Source organism: Ochlerotatus camptorhynchus, unplaced genomic scaffold (assembly GCF_037179485.1).
Source record: "Ochlerotatus camptorhynchus isolate MF236.1 unplaced genomic scaffold, CSIRO-AGI_Acam_v1.1 ptg000599l, whole genome shotgun sequence".
Lineage (NCBI taxonomy): Eukaryota > Metazoa > Arthropoda > Insecta > Diptera > Culicidae > Ochlerotatus > Ochlerotatus camptorhynchus.
Window position 1 is genome coordinate 709 of NW_027041079.1, and position 18207 is coordinate 18915.

General features: G+C 36.9%; 2 protein-coding genes across 4 annotated transcripts; both read right to left on the reverse strand.

Moving 5' to 3' along the window:
* Positions 1–202: 202 nt before the first annotated feature.
* Teh2 (tipE homolog 2) lies at positions 203–6517 on the reverse strand. 3 transcript variants are annotated; one of them, XR_010518796.1, is made up of 5 exons: positions 6301–6517; positions 5864–6233; positions 5565–5801; positions 1665–1914; positions 203–854 (listed from the first exon to the last, which is right to left on the reverse strand). XR_010518796.1 is itself a non-coding variant. In XM_065237271.1 (4 exons), the coding sequence occupies exons 1-4, from the start codon at positions 6515–6517 to the stop codon at positions 803–805; spliced, it is 876 nt and encodes a 291-aa protein (XP_065093343.1). In that variant the 3' UTR covers positions 203–802. The 3 variants fall into 3 exon arrangements, 2 of the variants coding, with proteins under 2 accessions (XP_065093343.1, XP_065093345.1); XM_065237271.1 differs by lacking the exon at positions 1665–1914; XM_065237273.1 differs by having other exon boundaries at positions 203–1914.
* A 103-nt stretch (positions 6518–6620) lies between these two features.
* Positions 6621–16646, reverse strand: Teh3 (tipE homolog 3). Its single transcript, XM_065237270.1, has 3 exons — positions 16560–16646; positions 7966–9375; positions 6621–7604 (listed from the first exon to the last, which is right to left on the reverse strand). Exon 2 carries the CDS (start codon positions 9329–9331, stop codon positions 7976–7978), a length of 1356 nt encoding a protein of 451 aa, XP_065093342.1. The 5' UTR covers positions 9332–9375; positions 16560–16646; the 3' UTR covers positions 6621–7604; positions 7966–7975.
* Between the last annotated feature and the right edge of the window lie 1561 nt (positions 16647–18207).

The following is an 18207-nucleotide window of genomic DNA, read 5'->3' on the forward strand; positions in this document are numbered from 1 at the left end:
TATACTAAGATATCATGTCATGTCATCATGTCATCAAATAAGTGAATTCTTCTAATTCAACACATTCTCTTGATTCACGCAATTCAGCAATCACTAGAAAATTGCATCAATCCTGGCTATGTCCAGTTTGAGGAATTGATAGAGATACTTTAGCCTACCTGCCATGGTTGAGGATATTTCTCTTATTAAGACTGCAGCACTGTTAATCTTTTAAAGCGATGCTTTTTTTTATTATATCATAAAGTTCTCTGATTTCTCAAAAATTACAAATCTGTCTCATGTGCGAATTTTTCCTTATAATCGTATCATCACTATTTTCAAAGACTGAATTTCAATGGTCAAGCGTGACAGTATCTGCTAGTAATTGTTATTTTGTAAAAGATTTCATCTCGATACTCATTCTTGTTTTCGAGTGATAGGTTTTCCTATATTGTTAGCTCACCTAGTATTTATCGAATCAAAAATATTTAACTTTGAAGCGCATAACGTTGGTTGACCTTACTTTTGAGATCGCGTACAAATGTTAGCGGACTTTAAAAATATAAACTGTTCTACTATATAGAATTAGATCTTTGGATTTCGTTTTCTGTATCTATCTAAAACACGATATTTTCAACATATTCGTTAAAACGCTACCGGAAAAGAAAAGTTATGTTTGTTGGGAATCCATAAAATTAAAACAAATACATTGACGATGATTGCTGACGAGAACTGAAAACACTTTGGCCGGCGGCGACTAGCCATGATCCAGTGTTGTCACTTGCGTTGATTCCAATGTTTGCTCCAGCGAAGCTGCTTGGTCTCAAATTTTAGTGATGTAATCTTGAGGATACTCAATGCTCCAAGATTCCTTACTGTAGTGCCAGTTTTGTGTGGTGTGTCGGATGTTGTTGTGATTATCGAAAATCAACGAAATGGAAGTGGTGAGAGTAGGTAAAGGGAGGAAACAGAAAGAAACAAGTAGGTTAGGGATAATATTTGTTCAAAGTAAAGCAAGAAGGTAAAAGATTAAATATATTTATGTTAGAGTAATTTGAAATAAAGTAACAGTAGGAAAAAGTTTGAAACGGACTTGCGCTGTTCTTGTAAATATTGGGGATGCAAAATTTTGTTCCTTTATTTAAGAATAATTCATCACGATACGCGGTGATAAAATAATGGTATTTATCTAGCATTTTTACTTTCGATGCAAAAACTATTAGCGAGATATTACATTTGGCAGAAAATATTCATATCACGACTTGATCTACTCTGTATCCGGTTTATTTACATTGATGGAACAGAATCATTTTTACTTTATACAATATTTACAGGAAGCTGATCAGCTGACTGACGAAGCTTTAACATTGAGTTATCGGTTTTACGATTAGCAGACTATGCTGAAACATTTTCATGCTGTTGGAATGGATTCAAATTTTCTTAGACTTCATCTAGCGTAAGAAAATTAATACCTATTTGGTTGATAATAGGTGAAACGTATTTTTACTGTCGTCACAACCTATAGCTCTAAGCAATTGGAAAAAAAAGCTGAAGCACTTATAATTTAAAGAAAAAGTTATGAGCATCTGATAATGGTGCTTTATCTGCCGAACAAAATGAGTGAACATGCAGCAAGAGAATGCTTAACAAAATCTAGAAACAAACTAGATACTCAAAACTGTTACTTTCAAAACTGCAAAATGATTGCTGCTCCTGATTTCTTGACAATGGACAAAATTTTGCACCAATTTCGTTTGACGACGGAGGTTTGGTGTGAAAACGAACTGAGAAAAAATATTGTCGTGAATTGGTGGCGTGTATGAAAAATGTCGATTTATAAGTTGGTTAAATCAGCTGCTGCGTGATGTAAAATCGAAAATAAACTTTCAGTAGTCTAGTTCGTCTTCCTCGTCGTCACTACGGCACAGAAGTTTGCTATAAAGTATAAGAAAAAAAGAAGCGAAAAATTGTATTCTTATGTAAGACATGAATATCAATACATACACACACGCAAGGTAATGCGATAACAACATAAAGCGAATGGGGGTTGAGTTTTCGAAGTCAAGTACAGCAAATAGTTTTGTTTAACAGTTCGATGTTTAAATATAACTTGTGTTAATCCAGTATTTAACATATTTAATTTTTAAATCATATTGGTTTAATGAGATTTGTCTACAAAAGAATTTGATTGTGTCATGATCATGATCAGTGTTGATTTTTTGCTAACAACACCGTTTTTTAAACCGTACATGCACGAAAACATCATATCAGAAAGATTGGCAACTTTGTTAGAACCCAAGTACAGATATAGCAGCGCTGTGCTTGTGCAAAGATGGATGCATACAAATTTCCCAAAACCCCAAAAACTCTTCTGACGCTGGAAACTGTGCTATCGAATTTTAGGGGTAGATTACGCGAAAGTGCCTTTCTTAATAGTGTGTGTCATGTGAGAAAACGGGCGAGTTACCAGTTGATTAGTTGTCTTTAATATGCGCTAATGAGGCAGAAATTTATGATATTTTTGCAAGCTTATTGATTTTACACTATGTTTGTAATATAACTATCACAAACGAAGTGTGCCGTGAAAATTGTTTCTATCTATAATCTACTCATATAAATAAGGGTGCTCGAAATTAACGAAATTTCTCTATACAGCTTAATCCATTCTAAAATTTTGAGCTCATTTGGTTGAAAATTTTAGCTCGTTTGGTTTAAATTATTTATGGAAATTACTATAGAAAAACTGATGTTATTGTTCACCTTATCCTAGCCTTTCGCCAATGTCTTCTTTTTTTTATTAAACGTCAAGAAATTATGCGTATTGCTTTACATTCCTATTTCTATGTTAAAAATTTAGGCAATTCATAGTTAAGAATAATGACTTCTTCTGCCATACGACGTACGACGCTAGATCACCAGTGCTGAAAACGTCGACCGTACACGATGATATCAGGTATAACTTTCTAAGGCCCTTCATACGCGAACCAAAGTACGCCCACGCAAAAAAAATACCACTTTCGGAAAGGTGATAGTTGCCCCTATCCGATGATGTTGTTGGTTTTGCGTGGGCGTACATTGGTTTGCGTATAAAGGACCTTAGAAAGTTTGTTTACAAATGCTTTTGTGCCGTTATCAAATGTTATGCCTGATATTGACAAAACAGCTTTAGTCACTTTCACGAAATGCAAATGATCTTTCAAGGACGCCATGCCATTTTTCAGTGACAATAGTCAGTGAAGAACATGTGCATGTTTTGTTTTCAGTTAAATTTCTAACTCAATTAAATAAGTTAAATTAAATAAATCAATTGACCCATCAAAGTAAACATACATATGCGTCCTAAACTGCATGAATGAAGAATGTACACACTAAAAATTGGTCATAATCAGACAACTCCTATATGTTTTTTCCGAGCTCGCTCAAAATTTATGATAATCTTAAAAACAAAGTTTGGGATCTCAGCTCTCGATGAAAATAAACTTACCATAACTAATGTTCAAATTAAATAAGGATTTTTTTTTAATATTATTAATGAATGTATTATATTATAATTTACATATATTTATCCAGCCATTCCATAGCAAAACGATATAGTGGTTCTCTGAATTTCGTAAAAATCGCAAAACAATTACACCCGTATTTTTTTATTTTGTCATTAGGGTGACCATTTTCATAACATGAAAATGGTGGTCAAAACAATTGATTTTTTCGATCATAACTTTTGAACCACTGGACCGATTTCAAAGATAAAAGGTAATCAAAAATACTTTTTAGGAAAAATACAACAATATTGAAAAATTGGGATATTGTATTTTAAAACATTGATTGTATTTGTGTTTTATAGTTTTCATGGTTTGTAGACGGTGGGCACAATATGTGTGTTTTTTTTTAAATATTTTTTCTTGACAATTTACACAACATATCAAAACATCAGCGATGTGCTTTTTTCGTTTTAGAGTAATATTGTTGGTAGTTATCAAGTTTTGGGATTTCGCTCCATACTCCTATCAGGATCAGAAATTGAAATAGACAATGTGGCCATGTTACAGTCGCTATAAATCAATGGAGACATAGTCGCATAGTTTGCTGTCGTTGAGTTTACTAAAATAATACCCAATTAGGTAAAATCTTGTTAGCATGTAATGTAGTGTATGTAAATTAGTGCTTGACCATAATCCTCGAAAACCTGACACACTTATTCTACATAATACGATGATTTCCTATGTTAATAACCAAAAAAAAAAAATTATCATATTTAAGTGTTACTGTTGGTCATCTTTCCTGATTTAGACCATCGATAGACATACCGAGTAGTACCGTTACACAGGCAAACATACATAACAGATTGAATATTACTCACTGTAAAACATCCTCGCTAAAACATTACCGCCATCTGTTGAGTTCACTGCGGTGGGCAGTACGCTGAACAGATGGCGGTAGTGTGTAAGCGTCAAACGCAAGGGAATTGACTATGCGCGCCACAGGTGGCGGTACTACCAACTATGATACTTTTAAATAGACCGTTAAAAACTTGTTCGATGAACAACTTGCGAGTGTTATGTCTGTTTGTCTGTGACCGTTATATCCCTTTAATCTAGTACCAATCGACGTAACTCAGTATGTCTGTCGAATCTTTGCATGTTTCGTGTCCAATTTCAAAATGACTTGATCATATCTCATCATACAAACATTTCCTAGCAACATAAACGTCTAATGTTATAAAGTTTTACTAAAACCTCGAATAGCTAAAAAGTAATGATGTTTTGAAGTGTTATGTTTGATATGAATTGAATTTATAATTTATTTCATATTTGACTCCATTACAAAAAAATACAAGTATTTTTAAGTTAAGACAACTCCAATGAGATCTTAGGCCTCGTTTTAGAAAATAAAGCAAAATAAAAAAGTAATACTTAAAAGTCAGCCTTAAGGCTCGTCATTAGTAATCATTGAACAGTTTCCATTAAGTTGATTTGCTGTACGGACAATACGGGACCCAGTGTAGATTAGACTGGCATTATTTGAAAGGATCTTTTCTGCATTCATACAGATCCATACAATTTTGTTTTCTGTTAGCCATTTTGTGCATTGTGATGCTGGAGTGTTCCGATCCAATCAAAACCTAGTATGTGGATTACGTTAGTGGTTGTGAATGTACAAATCATTTCAGTGTTGAGGCAAATTGCGAACAAGCATACTTTTTGACGATAGTGAAGGTGACAAAAATGCGAGTGTAACTTTCTTGAGGGTTGGAATAAAATGAGATAAGATGTGAATTTATATTACAAAAGTGGAAATACTTGTTTAGCGTACGCACATCGAGGATAGATCTGGTCTATTGCGCGTCAGAGGAATATTTATCATCAGAGTGTTCGAAAGTTATAGCATGAACGGAAGAGCACACACACAGGCAATTGGCAAAATGCTGGTGGCGTGATATGTTTTCGTTTTCATTGGTCACTTTGGATAGAGTGTTTGGAATTGTTTGGTTTCTGATTGTGGTTTAGTTGGAGTCAAAATGTCAACTACCTTCAAAAGAAAAGAAAAGCATATTGTAGTCAAGACCGTCACTTTTCCATACTCACTTTTCCTTAGTAGGATACTTTTCTGCGTAGACGCGGGGCGATTTATGGCAAGCCTTGTCACAGCACGGGCAGTACCAATAGCTAAGCACACCGATCGAAACCGCGAAGAGCACATTTGGTATGATTAGCGAAAGAATCAGATGCTTCAGATTGTCATCCCAAGAATAGCGAGCCACCACCATTTCGGGATAGGCACGACTATAGTAACAAGGAAAGGGTTTTCCATCCTGAGTATTCCTGCAAAGTAGAGAAGAAAAGCATTTACCTTTAGGAATAGTTGTTCATGAAATTTTACTTACACATATTTCTTTGCGAATTCCGTACAGTTTACCCTTGGTGGGTAACCACATCCTTCAGTGTTTACGAGAAACTTGGTGTCCATTACGTCCCATTCTACATTGTTTAGGTCTCGTGGTTCTTTTTGCCATTCGTGATATGCAATTTTAGAATAGTTGACCAGTATCTGGTGACAACGGATGGCTGCAGTCGTACAGCCTTCTCGACACGAGCTCCAGGTACAGTTGCGCATCCCTTCGCCATACACGTGCTCGGTCAAAATACAGGTCACTGGAACAGGATCGTAATCGGCTACGATGGTAGATATGGCCGGATCTACCACGAATGGTATCAGGAACAGAAACGCAAATACTGATAGAATAGCGGTCGTTCCTGGAATGATGCCTCGCGTTGTGTACCATGCAAATAGGGGATCGCGATGGCAAATTTCTCTACTCACCTAGACACAGTGATGTGTAGAACTTGGCTTTCTCCAGAAACTCAGCGATGATCTCTTCTCGCGTTGGTGGTTTTGGCTCTTTGTCGGATTCGGAAACGGTCTGCCGACTGTGTGTTAGACTCGCCTTGCTGTTGTTCAAGCTAGGTTTGCTCATCGTTACCAAACTAGGTGCCGCCGACAGTGTTGACGAGGATGATCTTAGTTCGTTCGACCTCATCTTGTTCTTTTGAATGATTGTTGTTTGCACGGAATGAATAAAACTACTTGTTTCTTTGGGTGCTTGAGTTAATTTTCTTTTTGTTTAAAGCGACTTTCATATGTTTTTGTTTTCTTTGTATTTTTTGCCGTTTTAGATTCTTTACTTTTGTTTGGCTTCAAACCGAGTATTGCTTAGTAATAATTCGCCTATTTTTCTTGCCTTGCTAGTTGCTCTATGTGTGATGTTTTAAGCATTTTAAGTTGTTTAAGGTTTGATAATTCACGCATTCCTCTATTTTCGTTCTCTCTGCTGCTCTTTTTGGTGATATCGTGTGTCCCACTGATGGGGACAACTTGGCGCTCATTTGGTGCACACGGGACGAAGCTGTTGTTTGCGCGTTCGTGATATAATCCTTTCCCTGCAGTTGTATCTGATTACGTTTTCGTGTCTATCAACGTTGGTGTAGATTTTCAACTTTTCTTATTAATGAAATCTTAAAACTGAATCTAATTCAACGAAAGCATTCGCAATAACAAATATTATACGATACAGGTGACTAAATACGAAACACCGGGTTCTTTCTTAATGCCATAAGTTGCCTTAGGTTACTGCGGGTTAATTCACAAAAGCGAACATTAACTTTAAACAACAATATTGGTATCAAAATAGAGCTCTCTTCTGTCGGTAACACAACTATAAACGGTATCTATGATACTGGGAATACAGTTCGGGTTTGTATTAACTTATCATATTGGTCATTGGATGTAGTCGAGGATTGGTAACGATATTCTTCAGCGCAATAAACGTTTTCCTTTGCGTACAAGTCTCGTTAAGCATTCGAAAAGGACGTATCGTGCCGTTACTTAAGTGGTTTGAAAGGGATAAGATGTGTTATTGTCATTAAATCTTAACACTGCTGCGCTCCTTCTTTCTCAACTAAGAACTATATGGTGCTCACTCAATATAAAGAAGACGAGAAAAATAAATCGACCTATCTGTTCTGTCGAAAGTAGACGAAGAAGAAATTGAACTCCTGACGTAAATCAGTGCAGTGAAAATACACCCGCTTGATGAACTGGACTGTCTTCTTGCAGTAGAGGAATGCCTGAAACGGGATAACGGAGAAGGATTTTTCTTTATTATTATGCTATATCTACTGCCATGCAACAGTTAGATCACAGAAATGAGGCATTTTTCCAAATGATTGTGTGTGTCTGCAGCAACAGCTCCGTAAAAACGACAAGGATTTCCTTTGGGAACGGCATGCACTGTGTTAGGCTCCAGCGAACGCATGAAATCCTTGTTGTTTTAATCGATAGAACGATGACGGTGGAGGCGCTGCATCTACTTTTCTTTTCGATGTGTACGAATATAATACGAACAATTACTATTTTTTGGAAAACTGTCTCATTAACTGAGTCTACCGTATGCAAATCACGGGAGAAGAAATGCAAAATTGTCCTTACGTGATGGATCTCAGAGAGCCATAACCGAGTCGCCGCCTCCACCGCCATCACCAGAGTTGGCTTTAGCTTTATTGTTGGCACCAACAGTTGGCGATAAAGCATCCTTGTTCACACAACCGACGAAACGCATCCTGGCATCATCGCCAATGTAGATCGTTTTCTGGCAGAATATCAAAGTCAAACAGGACACGGCGAACAGAATAGTTGGTATGAAGAATCCAACCACAAACTGCTTGTACGAAGTCTCCATGTCGAAGCGGGCAACTACCATATCTGGCGTGTTTTTGGAATAGAAACAAGGAAACCGTGCTCGAGCGTTGTGATCAGTACCATCCTTTCCGTACTCTTTGAGGAAATCTTTGCATTCGTCCTGTAGCGTATTGACGCAGCCTTCCAGGTTTATCATCAGCTTCGATTCGTTGGATATGGTCAAGTCCTGTTCTAAAGGTGCAATCGTTTTGATTGGTGTGGCAACAGCATAGTGCAGATAGCTGAGATACGTGAAGTTGGTGAGATCGGTTAGCTCATCCTTTTCTAGGAGAGATCCATTGATGCAATCAGTTGCTAGAATGCCATTGCTTGTGTTCTGAATAGTATAGCATGAAGACATTATCACTTTGTTGTCTGCTTCGGTCCACACTTCGGCATTCGTGTCTGTATCAATCGCATTTGAACATTGCGAAAGATAAACTTTATCTCCACTCAATAATATCATATTCTTATTCCTGGTCGGAATGTCCACACAACGGCGGTCGCAATTGTATGGAGTTTTTATCTTTCGACATGTTCCACGATTGCATGAGAACAGTCCATTTATGTCGATACATGTGATTTTGCCGCGTCGTCCGGAACACTTGAGTGGTACATCGGTGTTTTTGAACACACATTCAAATGCATCAGTTATATTGATACACATTCCCGTAGTACAATTGAAGGTTCCGGTAAGGTTCTTGCACTCATCCGCTATGCAACGGGCTTTCTTAGCATTCTCTTGATCTATCCCGTAGCATGTTTTATTAGCAGAATTGGTACAATTCTGGAACGTTAAACTACTTCCGTTGGTGCGAAGATGAACAAAAATCTGTATGCAGGCACCCGAGGTTTTACTGAGACACCATTCGCCACAGGAACCCCACTCGCATGCATCCTTATTAAGGGCCTTGGTAGTTGTGCACATGACCGGTGTCTCATCGATGCCACTCTTCATGACACGTGACGATGGCATGTAAATTGCCACGGTCAGATAGACAATCGCTACCGTGCTCAACACGAAGGTTAACTGACAAACACATATGACGCCACAAATTCGTGAGTTCTGTGGGGGTATGATCAGATCCTCCACGGGGGTTGGCTTCTTTTTCCCCATTGCTTGAAGGTACTTACCTAAGCTCTAAGCTGTTTCGTTTATACCTGTTGATTATTGGATAAGGTGAATATTGTTCAGTGAAGTCATCTGAAGCCAGTGCTGAAATTGTGTGGAATTACTACACCAACAAAAATAGGCCATTTTGAAATGCCAATTCGAATCCAATTTCCACATTTTCTCAAAGACATGGACACTGATGATAGTCTCTATTTTACTAGCTGGCTTAGCATGGGATTTTTTTTTTATTAGAGAGATTTTCAGCCTTAGTATGGGAAAATGTTAAAAAGAGTTTTTTTACCAGAAATTAGAGTTTACAGTGTTTTTGAATCAGAAGGGGGAGCCAGTTAATCAATTTATAGACGCTGAATATGTGACGAACTTTGGTTTTCTGGTTTACACATCATATCTTATAATTTCAATGAACCAAGCGTGATGCTTTAAGGAAGAACACATCTGTTCGATCAAGTAAAATCTGTCAAATTAAATTTGCGGCTGTGGAAGCTTACAAAAAAAAGCTTTTCAGCAATTTCTCTGTGTAATCTTAACTCTGAAAGCAATTTATCGATACCATTTCATGGTTGAAAGCCGATTTCGGAGAGGGATTTCAAGATTTTGAAAAGAATTGAACAGCCCATCGTATGGGTCAACTCCATTTGGTGGAAGATTGCAGCTTGCATATGGAGATAATGGAGTTGCAAAACGACAGTGAAATACAATCACTATTAATTGAAATATTTGAAATGCAAAGAATTTTCTAGTTTTACTTATATGTACCCATTTAAAGCAGGTGCTCAGGTAAATTGAGGTAGATATTTATTAAATCTTGCTTAGTCAAAGATACCATACACGTGGTGCCAGTGGTGTAGTGGTAAGCGTGATTGCCTCTCACCCCAAAGGGTCTGGGTTCAATCCCAGTCGGCGCTTCCGTGATTTATTGAGGCATAAAATCTCTGATCATGCCTTCCTTCGGAAGGGATGTTAAGCCGTTGGTCCCCAGTCCATGAGTTGAAGGATTAATAGGTAGAGGGTCTAGGTGCGGGAGCTGCCTCCCTGGTGTCGGTAGCATAGGTACTCAGTACGGAAAACGAAAACGACGGAAAACAAATCAAGGAAAAAATAAGTTTACCAGACCCTGGATGTAATGTCGGCCTAAATGCTAAAATCAAGCAATCGACTAAATTTTCAATAGCAACCAAAAAATATTCATTAGTACCGTCCCCATGACGCGTTCATCTCGATAAAATTGATAGATAGCAGATTTTTAGCGATGGGCCCAAAAAAAAAAACATTAGAGCCATTGCCCCTAACATGATTTATTTCAATTGTTTTTAATATTCTGTTTTTAATTGAAGTACATACAACATAAGGTGCTTCATATTAAAAAAAATCTGGTAGGCCACCCTCCAGTTCGATTAATAACCCCAAAATATGAACCTTTGCAGCTTATCTTGGATTTGATGAACGGATCTAACTGTAGATGATTGAAATTTATTAAATCATACACTTGCGCCATTTTGAGCAACTCAAATCATAAACTCTTGATCAATTCTTATAGGAATTTTATCAATCTTCAAAAATCTACCTTAATATTTTAAGGTTACTTTTCATTTGTTTCAGTACGAATACTGTCAAACAGTCAAGCAACATCGTGGATATTGCTATTGGTTTCAAATGCGTGCTCAGTAATACCCTCTTGTCCCGCGTAGATGGCGCCTAAATCTAGCTTTTTACTCTGATATTCTGGAAACATAGGGAAAATGGCTCAAATGTTGGCCTATGGATCTAAGATTGAGCCCATCGCTAAAAATATGCTATTTATCAATTGTATCTAAATGAACGCGTCATTGGGAATGTACTAATGGATATTTTTGGTTTCTATTGAAAATTTAGTCGATTGCTGAATTTATGTATGGGCCCAAATTAGGGACACTTAGGCCGACATTACATACATTTCCCTTATCTGAAAAGTTGGTTATCTTAAGAAAATAAACAACTGTTTTGAAAACGTCAAAATTCTGCTGCTTTTAATTTCCTAGATACAGTCATCTCTCCACAACTCGATATTTTCTATAACTGGATGGATTCATGGGTCCCTTATTTTTTTTAATGTATCGTAATCTCGATAAGTCGATATTTTTACTGGTCGATTCCTCCTTTCATCAATGCTAGAGTTATGTTTATTTAAAAACTCTGGATGTTAAAGGCAGAACTTCTGCTTTCTTTGATTTTTTTTCCATGATTTGTTTTCCGTCGATCTTGTTTTCCGTGCTAAGCACCAATGCTACTGACGTCGCCAGGGAGGCAGCTCCCACACCTGGACCCTACCTATCGACCCATCAACTCATGAACCGGGGACTAACGTCTTTACTTCCCTTCCGATGTTAGTTTTACTAAGGTTGGTTTTACGAAGGTTCAATAGACCATGATTTAGACTTGTAGAATGCTTTAAAACTTGAAATGTTACTTGGGTACATTCGTAAATTCTTGAAAGTAAAGCAGTGCCGTATTAACAACAAAGACATCAATCATATCCTTCTCAATCATATGTTTCAAGAAATTAATCGTTGCTCGGTTTACAATGCACCAATTTTGTAAGGTTTCTGTTTAGTCGCCTAGAATGCACTCGATTTTATCTTTTAAATATATCCAACACCTATGATTTACAAAAAACATGCGTATTTATAAAATATACCGCATTAAATGCATTTTCACAATTTTTACGTATTTAGGTGAGATGGAGTAATCCAGTGGAAAGTATATTGGTAATCCGTTTCTTGCAGTTCTTGAAATAAAACCACTCACGATGCTGAATTTGTGGTCTTTCTATTTTCTGTAATGTTTACGTTCTAGGTGTTTTTTTTTTCCAATACACAATGACTTTAAAGTCATCTCGTTTGTTTTTAATAAGCTAAAATTTAAAACCAGATGTAGATGAACTGTACAAACTAATTATTGACATATGGACTGAACCTAAGTAGTATTGCAAGTTTGATCAAAGTTTTAAAACATTCTATTAGTCCAAATCATGGGAACAAGGCTGTGGAAAAACCAACATTGCTATTAGGGCATTTGATTTTCCCAAATGTGAAAATAATCCTCAGGAAATTTATTTCAATGATGAGTCATTTAGATTAAAATGAGTAATAAATAAATTGAGTCTTAATTTGTTACTGATCATAAACATTGAGTACGAAATATTGATGTAAATTTATATCCACACTTTTTTTTTCAAATTCGCAAGTATTAGGAGTCGAAAAAAAAGATTTAGTTGATTCAGTTTAAACGTGTTTTCAAATTAAAGCATTTTAGAAGAATAAATTTAAACGAAAAAGGTTTGTCGCAAGTTTTCATTTTAATATTATGTGTATTAGAGCTAGGCAAATTAAATCATCTATGATGGCCGCGCAATACAAAAGTAGTTAAGACGCCCTGAAGTAAAGGGAAAAGCCTTTTGAATATTTTTTTTATGAAAGAGGCTTAATGTTACATACATTTACAAACCATAAATATAATGACTTCAGGAGAACTTGAATATTTTTCATAAATATTGACTGTTATACTTCTATTTATTTTATCAAACCATAAGAGTAAAAAATGGTACGAGCTGTCAACTCAAAAATACCAAAACACAGTCAACTCTACACCTCGCTAACTCGATATCGAGTTATAGAACAAAAAAAAAACATGAAACACATTGGCGTAGCTAATGGGGGTGCCAGGGGGGCAAGCCCCGTCCATAATTATCTAGCCCCCCCTCCAGAATTATCTAGGCCCCCTCCAGATAAATTATCTAGCTACGCTAATACAAGCATGAATTAGATTTCGATGGTGATTCCCCATGGGATTTTTGTTCTATAATTCAATGCATTCAGTTGTGTTTTTATGCGATTTTTTCGTCCGTGTTTTGGATTGTGTGATCTAAACTTGCAGCTAAATTTAGTGCAACTTATTTCAAAAAAGCAATAAAAAATTGAAGAGCTTTGAGTGGGTTGGTTTATTTCCTTTAAATTCCGTTATAATTGCTTATCTTTTGACAGATACGCGTATTTCGTCTACTACTTGCAGACTTCATCAGTGCCAAGTACTCAACACCACTTGGATGAAGTCTGCAAGTAGTAGACGAAATACGCGTATCTGTCAAAAGATAAGCAATTATAACAGAATTTAAAGGAAATAAACCAACCCACTCAAAGCTCTTCATAAAGAGATTCCGTTAAGAGGTTCGACAAATTTAAAGGATCAATAAAAAATTGTATTAGTGATCCTGACGATCGGCTTCTTCGCAAGTTTCGGTCGTGGCTTGGTTCCAGCACCTACACGTGCTTCCATGGCTTGAAGGTGATTACACAGTCGATTAGGTTTCGACCCGTTAAACTACACTAATAAGAAATATCCCAACCAGCGAGTTTCAACTGTGTGCCTATGTAGCCCAGGATTCAATTTTTTTTCCTTGATTTGTTTTTCGTCGATCTTGTTTTCCGTGATGAGCACGAATGCTACCAACGCCAGGGAAGCAGCTCCCACACCTGGACCCTACCTATCGACCCATCAACTCATGAATCGGGGACCAACGGCTTTACTTCCCTTCCGAAGGAAGGCGTGATCAAAGATATTATGCCTCAGAACATCCCGGCGGTGCCAACTGGGATTGAACCCAGGCCTGCTGGGGTGAGCGGTAATCACGCTTACCACTACACCACCGGAGTCGCTGAGGTTTCAATCTTAACACTTAACACATAAGAATTCACTATGCAATAATTTGTGCAGTTCGCCCAATTTCTACCAAAAATACAACAGGGTAAATATACAAATGTTTGGCCCCCATCCCGCTATTTAAATTCCGTATTAAAATCTGCATTTGCCGGATTAGCACTGGCGCTCTGCCTCTCGGACGGTTATATGTGTGTGATTAGTAGTTTTCTCGCTTTCCGGGAAGTTTTAGAATCGAGCAAGCATCAGAAACGATGTCGCAATCTGCGTTGTTTGTTTTTTCTCCCGGATCAGAAATTAGAGGCATCGCGAGTGATAGTTTTAAACTTCAGTTTATTTATGCGTGTATCATTTTATGATTTTATTTTTCGCGTCAAGGAGATGCAAGTTGCCGTAAATTCGATCATTCGGGTGAGACCCTTTCTTTTTGTTTGTTTACATTTTATTTTATTGGATTGGAATTAAAACTGAGGAGCTCGGCTAGCTTGACGGCTACCGCTTTTGCTTACTGAGTAGAAGATCGTGGGTTTATTCCCAAGCTCCACCAAAACAAAACAATTACTATGGTCGCATCGCCTGTTTAAGCGAATCCTGACCCATCTTCTACCCAACTATCCAACTCCGTAGCATCTATGGGGGCGTCGGTGAGGCGCTGGCCTTCCGTTAAGTAGATGTTACATCAACAATATCATTCCTTTCCCCGTAACGGAGAAGATGGGCGTGCCCGGCAATGGTAATTGTCATGCTATTCCTATTTTGAATTCTGATTAAAGAGCTATTCATTCCCAAATAGTTTTCCTTAAGCAATTAGAATAAGAATGTTAAAGTAGATACATGACAGTTGCCAGTATGCAACCTACGAATTACTCCGTTACAAACGCAACGCAACGCAACATTAAGCTGCATCCAAAATAGGCAAATTTTCTTTATTATCATTATCTTTATTGATTTAAAGTACATTCCTGGCCCGAAAATTAGAGCTTAGTCGAACATAAGTAAGCTTACCAATTTTCAATCTACCTTGCTTTGACGCACTTACACGAGCTTATGCCTGCTCTCCACTTAGTGATCTATGATACACTTCCACAGTTATTAGATGATAAAGTTTTGGGACGACCTTCTACCAGCGATTTTTACAAAATGAAACAATCAATTCCAGATTGTCCATGCTTAGCATTCATAAGACCTCAGACCAACACAGCAATACATTAATTTTAATATCACAACAAAGTGGATGCCCTTCAATCGTGTCGAAAATATGGTGTAATATTGCTTGCCAAAAAGGATAAAATTATCATTAATACAGTGCATGAGCTGACATTGCGTTGCTTTTACTCCATTTGTTTATTTTTGTGGCCATAAAAATTACATGAGATTTTTGACATGATTGAAGTGCATCCTCTTGGATGTAATATTAAAATTTATTATTTACTGTGAAACGTCATTTAAAACTGCTCGAATGATATGATCTATTGGAGCTTTATATACCGACCGAATGTTTGTTTGCCACACAATGACAGAACAGTCAACAATACCGAAGCCGAAAAAAAAAAAATCCAAGCCGAAAGATATTCCAGACCGGAACCTGGTTATATATCGTGCCTTAATTCAATAGACTATCTGAGGCTCACTTAAACTATACCCTTCAACATACCATGATATTTTTTGTATTTTTATTTAAATTATGTTTATAAATCACAGATTACATAATTTCAAACATATTTTGGAGGTGTAATTTCATCAGACAATATTGTGATGAGAGCTATAGTTGATTGCGCCTATAAAAAAACAAGAATGCACACAAGATGGAACTATTTCACAAACCAAGATTGTTTGTCAGTTCATACTTTTTTTTTTCAAATAAAAGAGATAATTCTAAATAAAGGAGACTTTTCAATTTGAGCTGGATCGCATTTAATGTATATACATTAGTTGAAAAACAGCCTTCACTTGACAACTGTGATTCCAGATCAGATTTAATCATTCATCCAAAGATCTCAATTTTGTGCACTTGTGCCTTGGAGTGGACACCATCTAATTTTGCACTGCAGTATTTACTCAACCATCTAATTTTGCACTGCAGTATTTACTCATTTTTCTGTTCTCCCTCTCTTTTCCTCTCTTTCATCGATGTGTTAACCTATATAAAATGTAGTGCTTCTCAAAATTGCTTCCTTTTTTATCAATAAATCACATTAGTCACATTATTAAGCAAAAACATTCTGTAAGTTTTGTTTTGTCACTCGAATATTTGTAATGATGGCACTTTTGCACTTGCAAAAACAGTGACGACATTTGTTACACGATACCAACTATCTCTCTCGCTCACATGCCATCATAGAAAAAAAATGTGCATGGTGAAAAATCAATTTTTTCGATTAACATGGCTTCAAAGTGGAAAAAGGCGATTTTCATGATTCGTTTTACACAATTGAAGTTAAATCAAACCACGTAGCGTGTCACAAATTGATATAAATTATCTGTATGCTTTCCATAGACTTTATTTTACATCACTTACTTTTCTCTTTGTTCCAGAACAATCACCAGATAATTCCATGAAAAAGTCTGAAATATTCGCTTTTCTTCGATTGCTTCACCAATATTTAAGTGCCCCAATATCTCAACTGAGCAAATCAATCACTTCACTAGAAGATTTGATCATGTTCACCAGCGCAATTAAATTACTTCATTGTGATTTTGAAAATTTTTCACAGGCTACCGACAATCGCGTACATCCTGTGTGCTTTCCGTAAGATGAATGAAATTTTCTTCCTCGCTATTGTCCTGTACACTCGGCGCGTCGGCGAGAGAACATTAGAGCGAGAAAATTCGGGAAATTGCAAAGCGCCGACGCATCACATGGTGTCTAGTACCAAACATGTTGTTTACCATTGAATAGGATACCGAATGCGAAGAAGGATATTTGGAGAGTCCAATGGCATCTTGACATCCTAGTATACCCAGCGGTTTGCGTTTTGGGGGCTTGTATTAGCACAGGGTGATTGCTTTTACAAAATCTTACACGAAATTAGTCTTATTGATAGACCGATGTATTAAAAGCCACAATTGTACATTTTGTTGTATTATTGTAAAATTGTTATCAATGCTAACAAATGTCATAGCAAAGATCTCCAGGAATACAATGTCTTCAAAACTATGGATAATGTATTGAACACTAGATGGCACTAATACGAAAATGGTCAAGTTTAAGTATCATCAATGCAGAGAACCTGTAGCTCATGTTGGAGGTTGCTGGGGATTGAATTGATTTTTATGGCTGGAAAATTTCTCGACTTCCCTGGACATAGAGCCTGATTGTACTTGCCACACAATTGCTAATGCAAAAATGATACAGGCATCGAAAGCTCTCAATTAATAACTGTAGAAGTGCATCTAGAACATTAAGTTAAGCTAATATGCGACAAGCAATGAGCTTGAAATACGAAGAATAATAATAAGAACAAGAAGAAGAGGACTGTCTTTTCAAATGAACTAAACCTATTTCATGGTAAATAGTTCAATTCAAAATTAGCTCACTAGACAGCGCTAGTGTACCATTTCATATATAATTATTTGCTTTTACTTGATTTCTTGACTAGATTGAAGGGTGATGTTTTCGTCAATGTTGATCAGGTGTACAAGATTTATTGTAGCTTAGTTCAGAATTAATTCATCAGGCGGCGGTAGTGTGCCACAAAAGGTTGAATGTGCAAAAGGTTGAATGAACAATGGTCGAAGAGGCAAAAGGTCGATTGGAGGTTAGGGGCAAGCATGGAAACATTCATTCTCTCGCGCGAGTATCACAGAAACAAAATAGCCATCTTCCTCATCTACACACAGATTGCCGAACAAGTGTAAATTATTCCAACCAATTGACTCTGCCGGTAGACTCTAAACTGACAGCAGTAGAAGGAATGAAGGATAAACTTGAAATTAAATGAAAGATAAACTTTTGAGCTGAATGATTTAAATCAGTAGAATTGGCCACAGCAGTTTTACAGTATTTGCGTGACGCTTACGTTAATGTGTTACAATATAATACTTTTCTCCATGTTAATGGGGTAGAGAACTACTTCGGCCTAATCGCCCATTTTGGGCCTATCGAACAGAAAACTTCAAATAAATCCATGATTTCAGAGTTAACAAGTCAATTATGCGATTGGTAC